This window comes from Puma concolor, chromosome E1 (genome assembly GCF_028749965.1).
Source record: "Puma concolor isolate L17-30 chromosome E1, mPumCon1.1.hap2, whole genome shotgun sequence".
Lineage (NCBI taxonomy): Eukaryota > Metazoa > Chordata > Mammalia > Carnivora > Felidae > Puma > Puma concolor.
Genome location: NC_141680.1, coordinates 16886172 through 16909929, shown reverse-complemented (window position 1 = coordinate 16909929; position 23758 = coordinate 16886172). Strand labels below are relative to the sequence as shown.

Sequence of the window (23758 nt, the reverse complement as noted above, 5' to 3'; positions counted from 1 at the left end):
CAAAAACACTATGCTACGTTTCAGCACTCAACCTCCAAAAACTGCATTCATTCATATAAAATTACAGAAAAGGAAAATTACAGTGATAAAAATTACAGAAAACTAGTTGTTTGGGACTGGTAGTCAGGAAGAGGGATAGACTGCAAAAGAGCAAGAGGGAACATTTAGGGGCTCCTGGGTGTCTCAGTCAGTAGAGCGTGTGACTCTTGATCTTGGCATTGTGAGTTTGAGCCCCATGTTGGGTGCAGAGATTACTAAAAAAAAAAAAAAAAAAAAAAGACCATTTTGGTGTCAAGGAGCTGCTCTATATCTTGTTTATTGTGGAGATTACAGGATTCTTTGCAATTACCAAAATTCAGCAAGCTGCATACACAAAACAAATGATTATATTGTATAAATACAAAGCTAAACAATAAATAAAATACTGGTGTGGGTTCTATTCCTGAATTCTGAATGAATTGCTGTCAGAAGGAGTCCAAGACTGGATAGTCTGAATAGCTCTCCGGTTATTCTAAGGGAGTATTCTTTCATTAGAGGAAGCAAGCCCAGTGGAGAAACTGCTCAAAGGCCCCCAGGCACTTTTTCCTGTGTTCACACCTTTAGCATTCAAGATTCAGGTCACTCCCCAGCCCAACTCCTCCCCAGGTCACCCCTCTGCTTCTAGTTGCGCTCTGCTCCAATTCTCCTCCCTAGTCCAAGTTCCCAGCCCTTTCATACTAACCTCAGATAATCCTGAAGAAAGCAAGGGGAGGTACTTCACACTGAAGTGTGAATGACTAATAGTCAAATCTTATATTTCCATAGAGGCTGCTTCTTAATCTAAAGGAATATTTTATTTTTTATAAGTTATTTTTCTTTAATTTTTTTAATGTTTATTTATTTTTGAGGGGAGGAGGGGCAGAGAGAGAAGGAGGCACAGAATCCAAGGCAGGTTCTAGGCTCTGAGCTGTCAGCACAGAGCCTGACATGGGGCTTGAACCCACAAACTGCGAGATTGTGACCTGAGCTGACGTTGGATGCTAAACTGACTGAGCCACTCAGGTGCCCCTAAAGGAATATTTAAAAAAATTTTTTTTAACATTTATTTATTTTTGAGACAGAGAGAGACAGAGCATGAACGGGGGAGGGTCAGAGAGAGAGGGAGACACAGAATCCGAAACAGGCTCCAGGCTCTGAGCTGTCAGCACAGAGCCCGACGCAGGGCTCGAGCTCACATACCGCGAGATCGTGACCTGAGCCGAAGTTGGACGCCCAACCGACTGAGCCACCCAGGCGCCCCGAAAGGAATATTTTAAAAAGCAGAGCTCCAGAGCACCTGGGTGACTCAGTTGGTTAAGCGGTTAAGCATCCAAGTCTTGATTTTGGCTCAGGTCATGATCTCAAGGTTCGTGACATCGAGCCCCCTATTGGGCTCTGTGCTGACAGTGGGGAGCCTGCCAGGGATTCTCTCTGTCTCCCCGCCTCTCTACCCTTCCCTCGCTCGCATTCTCTCTCAAAATAAATAAATAATTCTTGTAAAAAAAAAAAAAAAAAAGCAGAGCTTCTAACATCATGAACTCAGAATTAAGTTCCCACTCATCCTTCGGGTCAGGGTGGTCCTGCTTTAAGATATCATAGGATAGGGGCACCTCGCTGGTTCAGTTGGTAAAAACGTGCAACTCTTGATCTCAGGGTCGTGAGTTCGAATCCCATGTTGGGTACAGAGATTACTTAAGAATAAAAATCTTAAGGAAAAAAAAAAAGGATGGCATAGGGTAGAGGTTCAAGGATCCAGGTGGAGTACTAATCATTCACTCAATCATCATTTATCTATTCACTCCGCAGATGTGTACTGGGTATTGGCTGTTTGGCACCACATTAGGTGCTGTGGCAGTTGGAGGAATAAGAGGTGCCAGCTGGCCAGAGCCAGGATTTCCTCAAGGAGCTGTGGAATTTATTAGAGTATGGTGTGACCGATGCTGGAACCAAAGTAAATCCCTCTGCAGATAAGCATGCCCAGGGAAGGGAAGGCTTTGGAGAGAAAGTCACAGGTGAGCTGGGCTTGCATAGGTGAAAAAGGATCTCACCAGGTAGAGGAAGAAGCAGCACAGAGAAAGAAGGACAAGAGACCAAGGAGGAGCTGGGGGAATGGTGAAGCATCTTGTGCAGCTGTATCAGAGAGGGCATGGGAGGCTGGAGTATGTCTTAGTGTAGGGAACAGAGGGGGACATGGGGAATGACATAGGGACCTGGTACAAGTATTCTAGTCAGATTATCCCAGAAAGTGGAAGTGAGGGAGACAGACAAAAAGGAAAGCCAATAGAGAGCTCGTTATGGGTTGGTTACCACGGTGAACAACTGGGGCTCCTTCCTGTTGGCCCGCTGAGTACACCTCAGAAATGTCCTCCAAAGATGGGACCTGGGACTTCATTAAGCAGCTCACATTTCCGCACTGCCCTGTGGGATGCCCCTGCGGATGGATATTAACTTTCCCCTTAGAAGCTTCCTTCCTGGATGCCCTTGAGAGCTTTGTGACTTTGAAAACCAAAGCCCTGGGGCAGAAAAGCGGGAGAGTGGTAGCAGTGGGTGGCTTGAGGTGAGACCATGGCAGCCCTTGGGAAGGGCCCGCTGCACTCTGAGATGGGCCAAAGGGAGATGGCATGGGACACAAAAGGCATCTGCTCATAGGGTGACTCAGATTAAGGGACTGAATGGGTGCAGCAAGTGGGAGAAAAAATTCAGGAAATGGGAAAAGTAGGGTGGGGTCAGAGAGGATCCATTGTGAAGAGTCTTCTGTGCCACATTACAAAGTTTACACTTTATTTGCCAAACACTGGCACCTAATAGGTGCTCTATATTTATCGAATAAATGAACGTTAATGACAGATGCACCCGGACCAAGCTTTAGAATCCAGCAGACTAGTGTGACTTTTTTTTTTTAATTTTTAAAGTTTATTTATTTTTAGAGAAAGAGAGAGGGCATGCAAGTGGGGGAGAGGCAGAGAGAGAGGGGGAGAGAGAGAGAGAGAGAGAGAGAGGGAATCCCTGGCAGGCTCAGCACTGTCAGCACAGAGCCCAACTCAGGGCTTAAAACTCATGAAGCATGAGATCATGACCTGAGCTGAAGTCAGATGCTTAACTGAGCCATACAGGTGCCTTAGCCATGTGACTTCTAACCTCTTTGATCTTCTATTTCTCTCTCTCTCTCTCTCTCTCTCTCTCTCTCTCTCTCTGAAGTAGCAACAATAATATCTTCTTTACAGGGTTGTTGTGAGGAATTAGATGAGATCAAAGATGTATGGCAACTAGAAGTATGGACTTAATAAATGTCAGCCACTCTACCCCTGCCCCCATGATGACCCCAAGCCAAGTAATAAACTGAACTACCCACCAGCTAGAGACAATGAAGGTTTCTCCTGGGATCTGTTTACAGAAGATATATGCTGGCATTTCCAGCTATATTGGTCCTCGTGGAAAAAATTAGTGGTATTAGTAACAACTTCCTTTGACCAAAAGGGAACCATATTGCTGTTTTAATTAAAGGACAGAGTTGAAACTACCCTCGTAGGGAATTTACAAACTCAGAAATTGATGCTTGTAGTAACTTACAGGATTTTTTTTCTTTGTACATTTAAATGTGTATATCAAAACATCTTCCAATCAATATGCTGTTGACTGGACTCATCCATCCTTGCTGGGCTGCATTTCTCTACCATCCTGAAATTTTAACAGAGGCCAAGATGCTTGTGGACTCCGTTTTATGGAATACCCCTGCACTGGCTGTCTGTAGGCATTGGGAGCTCCTCAGTCCTTCCCAGTGGACAAAAGAGATTGTGGCAGCCTCTGAGGAGGTCACGGGAGAATATGAAGCAAAGGTGGGAGAGAAAGCAGCTTGAGGAACTAGGTGAAGGACTGAGAAATCACACAAACTGGGGAATACTCAATCAACATATTCTAAAACATATCTATTCCTTCAGTCTGGCACCAGACAAACACTATGATGAGTAATGCCACTGGCACACCAAATTTTTTTTTAAAGGGGGGGGGGCGCCTGGGTGGCTCAGTTTGTTAAGCGTCCAGCTTCGGCTCAGGTCTATGAGTTCGAGCCCCGTGTGGGGCTCTGTGCTGACAGCTCAAAGCCTAGAGCCTGCTTCAGATTCTGTCTCCCTCTCTGCTCCTTCCCCACTCGCACTCAGTGTCTCTCTCTTTCTCTCAAAAATAAATAAATGTTAAATAAAAATTTTTTTAAAGAAAGAGAGAGAGAGAGAGAGAAGGAAGAAATAAAGGCTATTGGGAAAATGAGTAAACACGGAGTTTGTCAAGGAAGGAAATCCCGGAGTTGAGAAGCCTCTGTGGGAAGCACATTTGCTCCTAATCTGGAGTGATTCACAACTGGAGAAGCTGAGTAGGAACCACAAGGTGGAGACTCATTAATCTGTCTGTTCGTTTGTTTATTCATTTCTTTCATTCAATGATTATCAGTTATCTCTCTACCACATCCTGCAAGAAGCAGCAACAATACAAAAGTGGAAAAGGCACAAACCCTGCCCTTGAAGGCTCTAAAAGTAGGAGAAGCAAAAGATGTCACTAACAGTTATCATAAAGTGGAACAAGGGCAAAGATAAAGACATGTACTAGATGGACTGGTGACACAAGGAGGAAGGAGAGGGGCCAGAAAAGTCTTCTCAGAGGTGGAGGTCCCTTAGCTGGGTCTTAAAGGCCATTGGAATCTCCCAGGCAGCAGAGAGTTGTGCCAAGTTGGAGGAAAAGTCACCCATAATAAGGGAGACACATCTTTGAGGTCAGCATGGAGTTGGTAAGTCTAAAGCATAGGAGGGAGGCAAGGACCATTTATGGGAGGACCTCCTGTGTCATGCAGAGTCTAGAGGCCATCCTGTAGGTAACGAGGGGCCACTGAAGGGTTTTGAGCAAAAGCATCGCACTATCTCATTTGTGGCTAAGAACTATCTTCCTGGTGTCTTCCCAATAGCCAGCCTTGAGGGATGAGTTGAAAGGGATTGAAAAGTGGAAGTAGGATAGCCTGTTCAGACGGTTCAGGTGAGAGGAAAGTGGCAGGTGGCTACAGAGAAGGGGTTGCTGAGTTTAGCTCTAGTCCCCAAAGGGCTGTGTGGGCAGGAAGAATTTCCAGATGTCAAGTCTCTTAGAACATCAATTTCCTCATCCTTAAAATGAAGGAAATGTGAATCACCAATAAGGTCCTCTATTGCAGCAAGCACGAGACAGTTTATCAGGACCTCTCTCTGCAGAAAGTGGGTCCTCACCCAAGACCTAGAAAAGAGGAAGGGGGAGGGAGGCGGAGCTGGGAGCCCCCAATCCACCCCGCCGTGAGTGCCAGCCTAGGCAACTGTCCCCAGGTCCCCCTTTCCTTCTCTAGGGGAATTGCGTGAGGCCAGAGAGAAGAAGTGGAGGGGCGCCTGGGTGGCTTCCTCAGTTAAGTAACTGACTCCTGGTTTAGACTCAGGTCATGATCTCATGGTTTTTGAGTTCCAGCCCCAAATCACGTTCAGTGCTGGCAACTCGGAGCCTGCTTGGGATTCTGTCCGCCCCCCCCCTCTCTGCCCCTCCCCCGCTCTCTTTCGCCCTCTCTCTCTCTCAAAAAGAAAAGAAGCCATGGAATGGGGGGGCCCTCTTAGATGCCCAAGTGTCTAAGGCTCCCGCTGCCATGGCTTGATTCAGTCAGCCGGGAGTACTCTCAGCTTTGAAGTCACAGGGGCCTCTAGCAGAGCCACTTGGAGCTGTCACCCTTGCCTATTCCTCCCCAGGAAAAGCTCTAGTGAGCAGTGGAGAGAACGCTTTAAAGGGACTCGCCAAAGAACAAAGTTCACTCCCCAGTTTTGGATTAAACAGCGCTGTGATTTTGGACACGTTAGTGCAGGGCGCTCAGTAACTCCCAGGTAAGGATAACTCCCCCGGTCGGCAGACCGCTCCTTTGACACCTGCCCTCGTCGCCGCGCCACATCGCCTTCCCCCCACCTTTGCCTTCCCGGTCCAAGGCGCGGCGCTGACTCTGGCCAGGCGAGGCTGCGGAGAGCCTGGCGGCGGGAGGTTGGCTGGGAGCCCGGGGCGCCCCCGCGCGCTCCCTCACCGCGGCTCCCGCCCCCCGCGGCCGCGCGGCCCCGCGCTCGGGTGCACGGAGCCCGCGCGGACAGCGCTCGGCGGCGGGAGCGGCGCGGCGGCGGCGGCGGTGGGGGAGGTGGGAGCCGGGCCTACCGTGTGGCCGGCACGGAGGGTCGCCCGCTCAGCTCCGAGGCGCGCCAGCGGGACCCGGCCGGACGCCACCGAGGCTCCTCCCCCTCCGCCCGAGCCCGCCGCCAGAGCCCGCGGGGCGCCCGCGGGGCGGCGGGGGCTGCAGACGGCCGGCTCTGCGCGTCCTGCCCGGGGCGGGCCCAGGGCCCCCAGACGCCCGCCTCCGCGGTGGGTGGCCGCTTACGTCAGGGAGGCGAAACCCAGAAGAAGGAAAAAAAAAAAAAAGGCACGAGGGCGGAAGGGGAAAAACTTTTTTTATTATTCTTTTTTGCTCTTATTTTCTTCTGGGGCTGAAGTGAAGGGCAGGCGACTGCGCCAGCGCGGGCTTCCCGGAAAAGCCCGGCGCGACCCCAGCCCGCGGCGCGCGGCGGAGCTGGGCCCGGGAGGCCCGAAGGGGCGGCCGCCATGTGGGACCCTCAGGACTTTGAGCGCCACTGGCAGGCCGAGTTCCCCGGGGAGGAGGCGCCGGTCATGCGGCTGGACTCGGTGCTGGACATGGAGCGGGAGCTGGAGCGCTGCAAACTCAACCTGAAGCGGCTGCAACAGGTGTTGGCTGAGGAGAAATTCAAAGTCTCCTACCTGCAGACGGCCCTGGCCGGGGAGAAGCGGGACCTAGGCTGCGGGCGCCTGGAGGGCGGAGACGGCGACAGCGGGGGAGCTTGGGCAGAGGAGCCGGCGCCGGCCGGGCCGGAGCGGGCGCCGCCACCGCGGGAGGAGGAGGGCGCCGCGGGCGGCGGCGGAGACCCTCCAGGCTCCTGGCGCCCTGACCCCGAGGTGGCCGCCAAGGCCGGGACTCGTCACGCGTGCCCCGACCTTCCCACTTGGCCCGGGGCGGCGGGGGCAGGGGGCGCCGTGCGCAGCTTGACCGCCGCCATCCACCAGCAGCTGCTGCAGCCTCGCCTCCTCTTCAGACTCCGGGAGGACCGCGCGCCGCCCGGCCCCGATGACACGGTCCCCAGCGCCCAGGGAGAGGAGCTGTCCTCCCGGACCCGCGCGGGGCGGGGCTCCGAGGAGGGCGAGCCGGACGCCTCGGTCGCAGATGATGGGGGCAACAGCAGTGACCACGACTTCGAGATGGTGGATTTGAACGAGAAATTCGTCCTCGGCCACTTGCTCGTGCCCCCCTGCCGGCTCGGGACCCGCGACGAGGCCGAAAAGCCGGCGCGGGCGGGCAGCCCTCATCGCTGGATGCACCTGATCCCCGGGGGCCGGCGGCAGCAGCGCCGGAGCCGCGACCTGGAGCAGCTGGAGGCGGAGGCCAAGGACGGGCGGAGCTCGCCCCTGGCTGCGGAGGAGCACCCCCCGCGCGGGGCTCGCGAGCACCTCCCCCCGTGGCGGCGCAAGAGGTTTCTGCGGGTGCCGGAGCGGGACTCGCCCAGCCACAGCTCGCCCGAGAGGGGCAGTGACTGCAGCCACAACAGCTCGGACCACGAGGACGGCTTCTCTGCAGGTAGGCGCACCCCTCGCGCATCCCGGGGGCTCCTGGCCCCTTCCTGCACCCCTTTCCGGCAAACCTCGTTGGTTCTGTTTAACCTTAGGCACTTGGGAAAAAGAGATAAAATTTATCTGTTTACCCTGAAACCACTTGTGGAACTGAAAAAAAAAAAAAAAAAAAAGATTGTGCAACATCATTTCGCCTTGGGCGAGTTTATGAAACTAAGCAGGGTGGCGATGGCAGGGGGTGATGGAATGGTGCTAGATGCGTGGATTGGCTAGACCATGGGAGGCATCTTTCACTTCAGGCCTCAACCTTTATGCTCTGATACTGTAACATCACGGCCCTCCCTCTCTCGAACTCATCCTCCACGGGTTGGTCAGATTCCTATCCACCACATGATAGTACCTTTCTCTGCACAAACTCCAGAGGCTCCCCATTTCCCCCACATTCCTTGATGTGAAAGTCTAAATTTCTCATTTAATTTTCTGAATTATCTGCCATCTTCTCCAGCCTGTATCGTGTGTTCTGGCCAAACTGAGACATCCTCTCACCCAGGGAAAGGTACATCATCCTCACTGCCCCCTCTCCCCCTCCCTTTGCTGGCTGCCCCCTTCCTAGATCTGTCAGCTTCCTAGGAGCCTGATTGGGAAGGAGAGGGCATAGAATCATAGTTTTCGAGCTGGCCTAGTGCCCAGAGATCATGTCTAATGCAATGTCTTCGTTTGACAAAGGAGAAAACGGAAGCTTGGAAAGATTAAGTGTTTGTTGAAGTGAGCTGAGACTTCCACTTGGGCTGTCAGTCGCCGTTGCCTTCTATTTGGAGGACAGCACCTAGTCCTAGCCAATCTTTGATTTTGTTTAAAAAAAATTTTTTTTTAATGTTTATTTATTTTTGAGAGAGACAGACACAGAATGCGAGTAGGTTAGGGACAGAGAGAGAGGGAGACACAGAATCCGAAGCAGGCTCCAGGCTCCAAGCTGTCAGCACAGAGCCCAACCTGGGGCTCAAACTCACCAGCGGTGAGATCATGACCTGAGCCGAAGTCGGTCGCCCAACTGACTGAGCCACCCAGGCGCCCCTGTCCTAGCCAATCTTTGAATGCCCTTGTGGCAGTCAATAGGGTGCCTTGCACATAGTAAGCACTCAATAAATATTTATGTGTTGAGTCTGGGTCTCTCAGCCACCCAGCTCCCCATAGGTCAGGGAGTGGTAATGGGGCTAAGGAGGAAAGGACAGATAGGGATGTGAGGTGGCCTGTGACTGCCCCTTTGCTGCCCCTGGAGCTGTCAGGGTCTCCTCAGCCACAGGGAAAGAATAAATTGATGTCTAGTTGGGTCAAGCTGTAACCGGGAACTTAAGATGCCTTCCTGCTCAGTGAAGGAGAGAAAGAAATCACTGGTGCTGGGATTGTTCCAAAATCTCCATTATTAGATCTTATCTGGGTGAGTTTGCATTTGAATGAAAAACTGTCCACTTTGCTAAAAGCACATTTGGAAGGTCCATCAAATCATCAGTTGTGATCAATTACACTTATTCATTAGCAGAGATTGGCTGCTTCTCCCATAGGTAATGCTTTTGCTGCCCATGCTAGTAACATTTTTATGTGCCCCTTTAACTTAAGGGAAGAGTCTGAAGATTTTACTCTAGTGCCAAGTTCCAAATACTCAGTAGAGGCTACCCAAGTGCCCAGAGCTGCTTCAGAGCTGGCTCCAGTCCCATCTTCCCTGAAACCCACATCAATCACCCCTTCAGGTGTGCCCAATGCACTGGATTTTCTCCAGGAGTTATTTTTATTTCTGTGTGCTGTCTCCTCTCTCCTTAAGAGCATTCTAGCACACGGAGCATCTTGATACAGATTAGGAATTAGCATTTCTTCTGGCCTAATGAATTACAAAAGGTGCCCCCTCTGGGTGGACCAGTGACTAAAAGATTCTCTTTCCTCTGGATTGAAGACTCCAGCCGGAGGGCACACACTCTGGCACTTCAGGACTTCGGCTAGTGGTGCCTGGCTGGTGTTTCAGGCCCCATTCCAGGACCCCTCTGCAGGGCAAGCTTGTGGAGGGAACACCTGGACAGCTGTGTATGGGGGCCCCTCCTCCCAAACCTCCCCAGTTGAGGAAGTGCCTGGGGCTGGACACGTACGTACTCGCATGCCTGTACACGTATACGCACGTGTGCACAGTCACAAGCGTGTGCAGGAGAAAGAGCCTTCAGACAAACAGAGAGGCCCTAGAGGGGAGGGATTAAGAGCAGGGGTTTTCATGCAGTGGGTGACAGTCCACTGAAATCAGTGTTGTGGGGAATGAGAGCATCGAGAAGCCTTCCTTGTCCACGCTTGGCTGTCCTGGCTTTAGTTTTCCCCGTAGCACTCACCAAATTACCACTTCAGACGCTACGATTTTGCATGTTGACCTTTTTCACTCTCTCTCCAGTAAAAGGCAGGGTCCAAGAGGAGGAGGATTTTTTTTTAATTTAAATCCAAGTTAGTTAACATATAGTGTAATAATGGTTTCAGGAGTAGAATTTAGTGATTCATCACTTACATACAACACCCAGTGCTCCTCACAAGTGCCCTCCTTAATGCCCATCCCCCATTTAGGACATCCCCCGCCCAACACCCCTCCAGCAGCCCTCAGTTTGTTCTCTGTATTTAAGAGTCTCTTATGGTTCTCTCTCTCTCTCTCTCTCTCTCTCTCTCTCTCTCTCTCTCTCTCTCTCTCTGTTTTTATCTTATTTTTGTTTCCCTTCCCCTATATTCATCTGTTTTGTATCTTGAATTTCACATATGAGTGAAATCATGTATTTTACCTTCCTCTGACTTATTTCACTTAGCATAATACTCTCTAGTTCTATCCACGTTGTTGCGAATAGTAAGTCTCATTCTTTTTCATTGCCGACTAACATTCCATTGTATAGATGTACCACATCTTCTTTATGCATTTGTCAGTCAATGGACGTTTGGGGTCTTTCCATACTTTGGCTATTGTTGATAGTGCTGCTATAAACAAAGGGGTGGATGTACTCCTTTGAATCAGCATTTTTGTATCCTTTGGATAAATTCCTAGTAGTGCAATTGCTGGGTTGTAGGGTAGTTCTATTATTAAGTTTTTGAGGAACCTCCATACTGTTTTCCAGAGTGGCCGCACCAGTTTGCATTCCTACCAGCAGGACAAAAGTGTCCCTCTTTCTCTGCATCCTTGAGGGCAAGGATTTTTATCTCTTTCATCCACTGACGTCAAGCCCCAAAGCCTAGAACAGTGTCTCACACATATTAGGTGTTCCATAAATATTTGTTGAATGATATAATTTTTTAATGGGATTGAAGAGAAGAGGAAACATGGGAGTGCATTGCACATGGTAATGGAGAGCATTATTCTGTTTTAAAACTTTGTTTCAGTTGTGTATAAATGTGTGAGTGTATATTGGGTCCTGATGTAGAAGGTATTTCTTGCCATGAATTGGACAAAAAGGTTTGAAAATACTGATAAAGACTATGGGCTTTGAAGCTAGACTACTTGTGTGAGCTTGGAAGAAGTTATTTGAATTTTGTGTGTCTCAGTTTCCACATCTGTGAAATGGGACTGATAAACACTGCTTATATCATACTGTTGATATGAGGAATAAGTGGGATTTTGTTTCTAAAGGGCTTTGAACATGTCTTGACACATGGTAGGCACTCACAGTGTTGGCTAACCATGACTACAGGTCATTTTCTTTGAGATGCTTCAAAGATTCTCTCATTCCCAGATAGGAATCACAGATGGTTTGGTTTTCTGTGATGCATGTACTTTTCCTAGCAAGGCTCTGGCTCTTTCTAGAACCTTCCAAGAGCAGGGCAGGACCCAGGGCAGTGTCTTGCTCATGAAGCTCTCTTGCTGGACTGGCCCTCATGTTTCTCCTTCTCCACCAGCAATTATGCTCATTATTTGTATTCTGAGATCCTTAATTGAAGTTCGGGTTTTATCAAGCCATTCAGTCTGGAGGTCTTAAGGAGACAGTGCCACATGAGAGTCAGAGAGGCAGAGATGCCCCTCTCCTTGGAAAAGGACCATTTTCTCTTAAATGAGAGGCAGATTCCCATACAAAGACACATATGGGTCTATTTCTACACATAGTAGCCAAACCAGAGTTTAAGTTAGAATGCCAGTTCTTTGAGTATATTCCTTTTAGCACCTTGTAGCCTGGGTTGGTGCTGAGGAAGACCAGGCCATGATGACATGCATCAGGGTGGTGGTGTGGATGGGGTGAGGGCTGCAGAACTAGAATTACTCGTGTTGGGTCCCGTGTGCTCTGAAGACAGACCTGTGTGCCCCGACTCTGCCCCTCAGCAGTTGTGAGGCCATGGAGAAGCTGCCTTCGTCTCTATTAGCAATGACAAGGATAGCTAACACTTACTGAGGGCTTACTTTGAGCCAGTGCCTATTGTAAGCATTTTAAATGTACTTACTCATCTGTGCCTCACAACAGCTTCCTAAGACAGGCAGGATTATTATTTCCATTTTACATATGAGAATCATAAGGCTCAGAGAGCTTCAATAGCCCTGACTAAGGTCACTCAGCTTGTAAGTGACACTTGGGATTTGAATCTAAGCAGTCTGAGTCCCGAGTCCTTGCTTTCAAACAAACACCAAGCTATACTGCCTCAATAATAGCACCTACCTCTCAGGGTAGTTATGAAAATTAAATACAGGGGCGCCTGGGTGGCGCAGTCGGTTAAGCGTCCGACTTCAGCCAGGTCACAATCTCGCCGTCCGTGAGTTCGAGCCCCGCGTCAGGCTCTGGGCTGATGGCTCAAAGCCTGGAGCCTGTTTCCGATTCTGTGTCTCCCTCTCTCTCTGCCCCTCCCCCGTTCATGCTCTGTCTCTCTCTGTCCCAAAAATAAATAAACGTTGAAAAAAAAAATTTTTTTAAAAGAAAATTAAATACAATAAGATATTTGAAGACTTTAGCAAAGCACCTGGCACACAGTGACCATTAAGTGCATACACATGTCCGTGTACATTATTACCATTTCCTGTACCACGAAAATCCCCAGCAGACCCCATGGCGGGGGGTCCATCTGCTGCTGGGGTCGACCAACAGGGCTGCTGCGCACCCTTGGGGCTCCTGAGTGGACTTGGCCTCACAGGTGAGCAGACCCCCTGCTGGATTTAGATCTCCTCTCTTCAGCTGGGCACTCTTGGGTGGACGCAACTGCGTGCCCACATGCAGAGCCGTGGTATTTTCCCTTTTGGGTTGCCTTGCTTCTGTGCCATTCCTGCCACAGAGGTTGGGTGACATTACCTTCTCAGGGCTTATGCATCCCTTCCATAGCCTGTGGCATCTCCTGTACCACACGCGCACTCTTTGTGGACCAAAGCATACTCTTCTAGCAAAGCCCAAAGGTGGCTTTTCGGAGTCAGTCATCCTTTTGACTGGCAGAAACTATTCACCCGATATTCTGGTTGTAGTTCAGATGACAAAGTAAATATCATTAATATTTTAAATTGGCAGCATTTTCTCCTTGCACTAAACTTTGCCCGGTGGAGGGCAGGCAGGCTCTATTTGGCAGGCCCTTGAAATTCATTCATTTGTTCATTAATCTCTTCCAACCCAACGAGTTTATCAAGGTCTTACTTCATGCCAAGTCTGTGTTAAGGGTCAAGACTGCAACAGTCGGTGACCTGCTTTTAAGGTTCTCACTGACTCTTTGGCTCCAAGGGTAGAAACCATACATTTTTAGATAAAGAAACAGCTTTCCAGCAGAACTTGGTAAATCCTGAGGCACCTGGGTGGCTCAGTCCATTAAGCGTCTGACTTTGGCTCAGGTCGTGATCTCACAGTTCGTAAGTTCGAGCCCGTGTTGGGCTCTGTGCTGACAGCTCAGAGCCTGGAGTCTGCTTTGGATTCTGTCTCTCTGTCTCTCTCCCTCCCTCACTCACACTCAGCCTCCCTCTCTCTCTCTCAAAAATAAATAAACATTAAAAAAAAAAAAAAACTTTGTAAATCCTGAAATGAATGACTAAGGACTGTTCATCTGAATCTTAGTGACATTCACGAGTCTAGAACAGGAAGAGATCTTACAGTAGGTCTATTCCTGCCCCCTCCAGACAGAGTCCTGGAGACCTAAAAGTAACCTCAAGGTCACACGCTCATGACCCTCAAGGCTGGACCTATGAGCCAGGACAAGGCTCTTTCCATTGTCCTATGGCCTTTTCTTTCCTAGAATTTTAAGCAGAGAACTCTAAAGACATAAGTTCTGTCAAAGTCATGGTAACAGGAGCAGTAGACAATCGCATTTAGCCTCACATCCATCTCAGCAGGTGAAGATTACTGCTGCCATTTTATAGGTAAAGTGCTGAGGCCAGGAGAGGTAAAGAGATTTACCCAGAGTCAAACATTTCGTGATGGAATCCGCCTTGAACTCAGTCTTACAAAAACAGCACTCTTTAGCTTCCAGCACTTAGTGCTGTCCTGGGCCAGCTGTAGAATTCTCGCGTTCTGTACTTGGGAGGCCCTGCCATCAGATTCTGCCAGGCTGCCAAAGGAGACTTTTTATTTTTAATCTGCATGGGAAATACACTTCCTATTCGGTACTCATGTTACCTAGATCGTTGTAACTTGATGGGTTTTTTCCCCTTCCCGTGAGTGACTAATGAGATTTTTGCTCCGGGAAGAATTCCTTGTGTTCAGTGATGTGTCTGAATAACTTAATTCAAAGTGTTGAATTTTCAGCCTTAGCTGTGATAGAGTGATTTTTTTTTTTTCCATTCCCTGTTGCAGAGAGATATTAAAACACTATCTGAGACACATGAGCTGGTCGTTGGCTGTGATTCGTTTGTAAGTGGAGTTGACATGGCTTCTCAAAGCTTGCTTCTCTCCACCATCACCCCACCATCTTAGCACTATCTACACCTCAGGAGCACTCTACCAGCCAGCCAGAGGGTGTGCGTGCGTTTGTTTAACGAGCCCTTCCTCCTCTACACATACATAGTAAATACAACCAAGACTCAAAACTTTTCTTTTCCTCTACTTGTTTTTCTTCTGGTTAAGAGACTATTCACAAAGCAGTTGGCTCTATACTTGGCCCTGGATCTTTATGTTTGAAAATCAGGATCTTGACGTATTTCCCCGGCTTTGAAACAATGGTACAAACACGTTCCCCATCTGAAAAATGGGTTTGATGTGAGCCAGCTTGCAGGGTTGTAAGACTTACATTGGATGAGTTACTGACTCTGTCTCAGCCTTGGATTCCTTGTCCGCTGAAAGTGGGTGATGGTGATTGGACTGTGTCATAGACTTGTGAAGTGTAAAGGGGGTAAGTGTGTGAAGAGTACCTAGCACAGGGCCAGGCACATAAGCATTTAATGAAGCTTAGATGGTGGTGTTGTCATTGTTCTAAGTCCAGGCCACAGCTCACATTCCTATCTCTTTGTGTAATGAAGTTCCCCAAGCCTCTTGTCTCTCCTTTCTTACTTCCTCCAGGTCACAGGTGTTTTGCTCCTTTGGAGGCAGATAAGCTTTCTTGTTCCTTTGTGGTCGCTGGTCCTTCCCCAGTTAATCCCTGTTGTCCCTGGCATCTATAAAACTGTCATCTGGCTTCTCTTTATTTCTTACTCTCTACTCACTTGCTTTCAGCTAATGCACATTCCTTCCAGTGTCTTTGTGGGCTCTGTCTGGCTTTTGAGATGCCCTTCACCCCCACTTAAACCCAGTCACAAAGCCAACCCTTCCTTCAAAGCCTGGCTTTTCCATGATATCTTGTGTTAGTTAAGATAGGGGTTTGCTGCATATGACAAAACCCCAAAAAGTAGCTTAAGCAAGATAGAGGTGTATTTCTCTTTCAAGTAAGAGAATGCCAGAAGTAAGCAGTCCAGGGAGAGTATGGTGACTACCATGATCATCAGGAATTTGGGCTTGTTTCTATTTGTGCTTTTCTGTCTCAAGGTTGCCTCATGGTCCAAAATAGCTGCTGAAAATCCAGCCATCACATTCACATTTCAGATGAGAATTAGAAGAAAGGGAGGAAGGACTAAGTGGCAGCTGTTGGTCTGCCTTTTAAGGCACTTTCCTGGTAGCCTCTCCTAACAAATTCTGTTTAGATCTCATTAGCCACCTCTAGCTACAAGGAAGGCTGGGAGATGTAGTATTTTATCTGGGCATATGGCCACCTCAAATAAAATAGGGTCTCTGTTATAAGAAAAAATGGAAGAATTGATATTGAGTAGGCAGCTAGCAGCCTCTGGCACAAGCCTTTTCCAACTACTCCAACCCATCTTGTGGTTCTTAGAGTGAGCCCCACACTCACACAGTTGTCTTATTATTGTGCCCTCTATTAATTCATTGACCCAACGAACAAATAATGACTGAACCACTGCTCTGTGCAAGGCACAATGCCTTTTCTATGTTTACTGTGAAGTGTAGCTTTCAAACTCAGAGGTTAGCTGGCTCCTTGAGAGCAGGGATCATAGCTTATGCTTCTTTTTCTCCTTCACAATATCCTTCACAGGGCTGGGCACATGGCAGGTTCTTGATGAGTACTTGGTTGACTTTGGAATATCACAAGCGAGATGTTCAGTGAAAAAATAAATCCCCTGCCTTGGTACTGTGCTAGAAAATTACGGTTATATAAGGTTTGTTTTTGGCTCATTGTGGTTTTGAGGAGCCAGAGCGAGGAGATTGGGGCATGGGGCATGTCTAAACCTCAGGGCTGCGTTGTAGCCGCAATGGACTGGTCCAGGTATTGGGGCAGACTTGGCTGTTTTGGAAACCGGACTAGTTTGTATACCAAACCAGAATTATAAACAGAAATCTCTGTGCCCACCTTCCTTTACCATTGCTGCGTGTAGCTGTATTTATGCCACGCAAATCTCTCTCGCGGTTTCTGCACTGCATGGCTCCAGAGTAAATCTGCAGTCTTTCCGCAGGAGCGTGGGCTTCGGTTCGTGTTGCTGTCTTCCCGTTTGATCCTGGCTCTAGTCTGCCTGAGACAAGACTGTGTGAGGGAGCTTGCCTAGAGCTTATGTCATATCTTGTGGCTGCCGAGAAAATGATTGTTTTAAAAATGTTATTGGCACTTAGTAAAAGAACTAGGATATACTTAGCAACTACTACCTGCAAGGCACTATGTTAAGTGTTTAACCTACACGGTCACATTAATATTCAGCACAGTCTCCTGTTCTTTACCTTCTGTAAGTACCACTCTTCTCATTTTGCAGATGAGGAAAGCCGAGGCTCTGACCAGTTAGCTAACAAGCCCAGGTTCCCTTAGGGCCAAGTGCTGGGGTTATTTTCTTCTCCTATTGAAAAAATTAATGCCTTTTATGGAGAGATAATTCACATAGTATAAAACTCACCCCTTTGAAGTATGGAGTCACGGGTTGGTTTTTAGTATATTTGCAAAGTTGTGCAACCATCCCTCATATCTAATTCCAGACCATTTCCATTGGGGGGGGACTGTGTTTGGGTCCAGGCTTCTCCTCTGACCACACCATTTCCTTTTCTAACTCACCACATGCAACGATTTAAAATTGTTGCCAGGGGCACCTGGGTGGCTCATTCAGTTAAGTGTCTGACTTCGGCTCAGTTCGTCATCTCATGGTTTGTGGATTCGAGCCCTGCGTCGCGCTCTCTGCTGTCAGCACGGAGCCTGCTTTGGATCCTCTCTGCCCTGCTCTCTCTGCCCCTCCCCTGCTTGCACTCTCTGTCTCTTTCAAAATAAATAAATAAACTTAAAAAAAATTATAAAATAAAATAACTAGGTCAGGCACTCCTGGATGGCTCTGTTGGTTAAGTGTCTAATTCTTGATTTCAGCTCAGGTCATGATCTTGAGGTTCATGGGTTCAAGGCCCACATTGGACTCTGCACTCCCCCTCTCTCTCCCCCTCCCCTGCTTGTGCTGTCTCTCTAAATAAATAAATAAATAAATAAATAAATAAATAAATAAGCAAACATTAAAAATCTGTATATATTAAAATAACTAGGGCAGGCTTGGGGGAAATATGCACAGGAAAGGACCATCTACTTCTTCATTTGCTTCCCCATCATTGAGATGGTCCTGGTGCCCTTTTGAATTCCCCCTGGGCCACACCTCACCCCATCAGTGCTTCCCAGACTTGGGGCAAGGGGGCAGAACACCCCAAACTTGAGTTCCATGAGCACCCCTCCTTCCTGCCTCGGGGTTGTGGTTGGTGTGGTGAGAGGCATCCTTGTTCTGACCTGTGTCTTATTTGCCTTGGTAGCCCCAGAGTGTCACAGTGCCCTGGCATATAGGAGCCGCTCAAACAATTCATGAAGGTCCAGACCTTCATTTCAATGCCCCTGATCTAAATCAGTGCACTAACCAATTGTTCTGCCTCCAGCCTCACTCTTTCTGCTTCAGCCCCCAGCTATCTTCCACATTAAAGCCAAAGGGATCGCCCTAAATCTAATTATGCACCCCCTGCTTGCATTCTTCCGTGACTCTCTGCCACCCTCAAAGTAAATCTGAGCTTCTTAGATGCAAATGTGCCCAGCCATTTGTGATCCGGTCCACCCTCAGCTGTGCCCTCCCCCACCCACACACGCATATACTTCATGCTCTAGCAATCCTGAGTTGCTTGTAGTTTCCAAACATACCCTGCATCCTTATTCCTCTGCACGTGCGGCTCCCCTTCCCTGGAATGCCCTTTCCATATTTGTCCACATGACAAATTACTGTTCATCCTTCAGGTCTCAGCTAGGAGGTACTTCCTCTGTAAAGCCTCTCCTGCTTTCCTGGGTAGACCCAAGAACTGGGTGTCAGGAGTGCGTTTGTCTGCAGATAAGACAAAACTGTGCCACAATGACACTGTGATATGCAGAATAATGTCCCCCAAGGATGTCCATGTCCCAGTCCCTGGAACCTAGGAGTATGTTCTCTTACATGGCAAAAGGAACCTTGCAAATGTGATCAAATTAAGGACCTTGACATGGAGAGAGAATCGTGGGTTATCCAGGTGGGCCCAATGTAGTAACAAAGGTCTTCAAAGTGGAAGAAGGAGGTAGAAGAGGTCGGAGTGATACAAGATGATAAGGACTCAATCCACTGTTGCTGACTTTGAAGAGGAGGGAAGGGGACCTTGAGCCAAGCAGGATGAGCAGCCTCCAGAAGCTGGAAAAGGCAAGGAAATGAATTATCTTCTAGAGCCTCCAGAAAGGAACCCAGCCCCTGCCAACACCTTGACTTTAGCCCAGTGACAGGCCGTGTCAGACTTCTCACCTATAGATGGTAAACTGGTGTCGCTTTAAGTCAGGAAATTTGTAATCGTTTGTTAACAGCAACAGAAACTAATACAATGACCTGGCCAGATAGGGCTTTGTTTTCCTCCGATCCCAAGAACTCCAGAGGCAGGCTTTCTGGGACGGCTCAGCAGCACTCTCAGGGACCCAGACTCTCCCTGTTATTAAGCAGAAAGGTATTTGTCCTCTTGCTTGTTGCTTCATAGTTAAAAAAAAAAAAAAATCTGCTGCATCACTAGATGTGTGCTCATGTTTCAGAGAGGGAGAAGGGAAGGGTGCAAAGGACTGTAGTGATCACACTGGCTGTCCCTTTAAAAAGCTCCCCCCACCAAACCCTACCTAGCAACTGCTGCTTTCATGCTATTGGCCAACATAATGTGGCCGTCATTAGCTGCAAGGAGGGCTGGAGGGGAGATCAAGGATTTCAGCCCTTGAGCCTCTGTTGTAAAGAGTGTTAAAGAGAGGAGACTGTGATTGGCTCTTTGGAAAACCAGCCCAGTGTTAGCCACACAGTTCTTCCCTGCACTTTGCACATACACTCATTTGAGCAAATATAATATGGTTTAAATAGGTTTGCCTCTCTGTCTCCCCAACTGGATTCTAACCTCTTAAAGTGCATGTGTGTTAGAAATGGAGCACTTTTAAAAAAGTCTAGTCTCCCTGCCCCTAGCACAGTGCTGGTGTATTATTGTATTTATTAAAGAAAAAAGAAGAAGAAGAAGAATGTGCCTTTTCAAGTAAGAATTTTGTGGGATTTGGACTACCTGGGCACACTATTGGGATCTCTAAGCGCTTTAAGACCTTTCACTTTTTTCTCTTCTCTTCCGCTTTGCTTTTATATTCATCTCTTCCTCCCCCCCCCACCTTTTTTTGGGGGGGGGGTCAGTAGGACCAATTAATAAGACATATTCTAGAGCCATTATTCTCAAGGGCTGTGGTGGGTTTTTCCTCCTGAAGCCATTTTCAAACTTCAAATGCCCCTGAGGAGATTTTGACGTGTGCCCTTCAGCTTACTACCATGTCTGCGGTAGGTAGGTAGGATTACATCCCTGGTTCCCTTGAAATTGGGTAGGAACCTTTGCCTAGTTCTAACCAGTGAGTTTGAATGGAAGTGATACGTGCAACTTCTGGACCAGAGCATTTAATGCTGGTATGAGACCTTTTTCCTTCTGTACAATGATTAAGCTGGTGACTGTTCAATCAGCCTGAGTCCTAGGGGGAGGGCAATACAGAACAGAGCTCCCAGTCAATCATTAATGGATGTGTACTAGAGTGAAATAGAAACCATTGTTATTTTAAGCCATTACAATGTTTGGTGCTCGTTGTTACTGCAGGATCACTTAGTTTATCCTGACTGATACAAACACCTGGCTTATATTCATAAAGAAGAATGACTCTTTGGAGCTTCAGAAATCAATGTAATTTTCTGGGGTGCCTGGGTGGCTCAGTCAGTTAAGTGTCCAACTTTGGCTCATTTCATGGTTCATGGGTTCAAGTCCCATGTCGGGCTCTGTGCTGACAGCTCAGAGCCTGCAGCCTGCTTCAGAGTCTGTCTTCTGCTGTCTCTGCCTCTCCCCAGCTTGTGCTCTGTCTCTAAAATAAATAAACATTAAAAAAATTAAAAAAATAAAAGAAATCAATGTAATTTCCTCAAAACCTTTAAGTTCCCAGGGCACTGGCTGGCTCAGTCAGTGGAGTATGTGATTCTTGATCTCAGGATCATGAGTCCAAGACCCATCTTGGGCATGGAGCCTACTTAGAAAAAGAAAGAAAGGAAGGAAGGAAGGAAGGAAGGAAGGAAGGAAGGAAGGAAGGAAGGAAGGAAGGAAGAAAGAGGAAGAAAGGAAAGGAAAAGAAAAGAAAAGAAAAAAGACAGAAATGCAGGATGTCAGGCCTAACCCTAGACCTGTATTAAAAAACAAAACAAAACAGGGGCTCTAGGGTGGCTTAGTCGATTAAACATCGCACTCGATTTTGGCTCAGGTCATGATCTCACAGTTTGTGAGTTTGAGCCCCCCATCAGGCTCTGCACTGACAGTGTGGAGCCTGCTTAGGATTCTCTCTCTCTCCCTCTCTCTGCCTGTCCCCTGCTTGTGCCCAATCCCTCCCTCTCTCTCTCTGTCTCTCTCTCAAACATAAATAAATAAAAACTTAAAAAAAGAAACAAAAAGAGATGAGACGTCTTTAAAAAAACAAAAAGGAGCGCCTGGGTGGCTCAGTTAAGCACCTGACTTTGGCTCAGGTTATGGTCTCATGGTTCCTGAGTTCAAGCCCCACATTAGTCTCTCTTTCTGCCAACAGCGTGAAGCCAGCTTTGGAACCTCTGTCTTTCTCTCTCTGCCCCTTCTCCCATCACAGGCCCGCACACTCTCTTTCTCTCTCTCAAAACTAAATAAACATGCAAAAGGAAGCTCTAAAAAACCAAAGCTAACACACACAAAAAGCCCCTCTAAGTTCCCTTCTCACTGAGGCCAAGTGGTAACTATAGCTACTGTAGGTATATATATCAGAGGGTGGGGCTCAAAAATGTGAAAAATGGTGTTAGAAATGGCTAAATTGTTTCACCTTGTTTTATTCAGTGATTTCCTAGAAGGATTTTGTAGAACTCAATAGCAGATTATACTCATGGCTAAGATTTTTTACAGACGATACAGAGCAAAAGCGGCAAGAAAAATATATGTATCGACAGACTCCACAGAGGTCCAGCATAAGGCTTGGATGTCTTTCCTTGTCTGAGTCCATTTAGCAGTTCTCTCTCTCTCTCTCTCTCTCTCTCTCTCTCAAAGCAGACTACAAAGACATACATGGGCTATCTATTCCCAAGGAAGTCTGTTTGGGTCTGAGGTTAGAGACTATTATGAGGTGCTGGTCACACAGGCATACCCTGATAAAAAACCACCCCTGGCAGCCAAAAATAAGAACCCCCAAAACGAAACCAAATGCATATCGGCAATACTGGTGTTTGTGCAAAAGGGCCAAACAAGCCATCACAGCATGGTCCATTGTTCCAGGTGCAAAATCATGAAATCACTGCCATAGTGGAAGGGATACTAGAATTAAAGACCATGGAAACCTATCTTGTCCACGATGTCATTGATCTGGTAGTATAGTAACTTTATTTGGAGGATAGAAGGCCTAAATGTTTGTCTGATTGCTCAGATCTCTGATTAATGTAATTTCCTTGGGGATTTGCACAGTGAGGGTAACACTCAGAAAAGTTTCAGAAACGCAATGCAATTCTCCAAGATCTTTGTTTGTTAATTAGACTTTGGGAGCCATACTGGCAACCTCCTCACCACATACATATGATTTCAAGCCATAAAGAACAGATTTGTAAGCAAAAGTTTAAAATTATCAAACTGAATAGTCAGGACCACCTGACTATAATGAAATGGTTTTGCCAGGCTGACTGTTTATTAGAAGTATATATTACACACACAATTTATAGTCCGTGAGACTAAGTGTTATTATTCCCATTCCATACTAATAAGTCTAGAAATATTGAGTCACTTGCCCAAGTCACACAGCTAATAGGACAAAGCTAGGATTGGAACCTTAGCTCTTTCTGGGGCCAAAGTTACTCCAGTACAACCTGCTACTAACTCTATTTCTTTTTTTTTTTTAGTAAACTCTATACCCAACTTGAGGCTTGAATTCATAACCCTAAGATCAATAGTTGCATACTCTACCAACGGAGCCAGCCAGGCACCCCCACGGCCCACTAACTCTTAATCTCTCTAGGCCACATCTCTCACCTGGAAAATAAGGGGATTAGACTAGATGGTCTTCCAGGCCGAAACTTTATGAACACCAGTTAGATGAACTGCTACTCTGTACCAAGTAATGGTTAAGAGCCTGGCTTTGAATCAGAGAAGCCTGGGTTTGGATCCGGTCCGTAGGCCACTTGTTATTTTGTGCCCTTGACCAAGTTACTTCACCTTTCCATAAACCCATTTTCTTTTCTCTATAATGTAGATGAATATATCTCACCTGGTGTTGTAGAGATTAGATGAAATAATATACAGAAAATATGTGGCACAAGGCCTGGCATACAGTAAGCTCTGTGAAAATGACAGCAGCCGCTGGTGTGGCGGTGAAGAGCATACCGTCTAGGACCGCACTGCCTGCGTTCAAAGCCTCACTCTGCCACTTACTGTTGTGCAGCCTTGAGCTAACTTAAATTTTTTCTGCCTCAGTTTCCATATCTGTAGACGGAAGGTGATAATGGTATGTATGATAACGACACCAAAGTAAGCTGGTGTAAACATTAAATAACTTAATATGTGAAGCACCTGGAAAAGCACCTGCCACACGGTATGCAGTGTGTGTTAACTGTAACGTGTGTTGGCCATATGCTTTGCTGAAATAGACAGCAAGGGTGGCAAATGGTCTGTGGCTCATCTTGTTGCCTGGGCATATCCTCAACTGAAACCCGAGGCTTCTGGAAATCCTGCAGTTTGAATAATCCAAGAGCTGGAGCAGTGGAGCCTCCAATTACAGAGTCTCACAGCTGCAGCCTGGGGAGGAAGGTGAGGCCTCAGGGCTGGCTAGCTGAGGTTGTGGTCCTATTATGGAGACAGCCCTGCTTTGTATGCAGCTGCCTTGCCTTCTGTTTGGCTGCATAATTGTGCCTTTTTGTTTTATTATAAAGCATCTTGAGGAATTCAGAGCCCTCTCCCGCTGACAGCAGTGAAAGCCACAAGAGTGTCAGTCTCTAATGAGCCTCTTCGGAAGCTCTGATGGCTCTACCTAGGCTGTCAGGCAGGGAGCACACACACAGGCCCTCCCCAGTATCCACTGGCCCCCTTTGAGTGCAGGCCACCACTCCGGACTT

The 23758-nt window shown here is 47.6% G+C and overlaps 1 protein-coding gene across 1 annotated transcript in view; it reads left to right on the top strand.

The window, feature by feature from the left end:
* The first annotated feature begins 6523 nt into the window (after positions 1–6523).
* Positions 6524–23758, top strand: part of ABR (ABR activator of RhoGEF and GTPase) — a 184107-nt gene continuing 166872 nt past the window's right edge. Inside the window, exon 1 of the mRNA XM_086686381.1 lies at positions 6524–7696. Coding sequence (XP_086542507.1) covers positions 6652–7696 — 1045 coding nt within the window. The 5' untranslated portion in view covers positions 6524–6651. The remainder of the gene's footprint in view (positions 7697–23758) is intronic.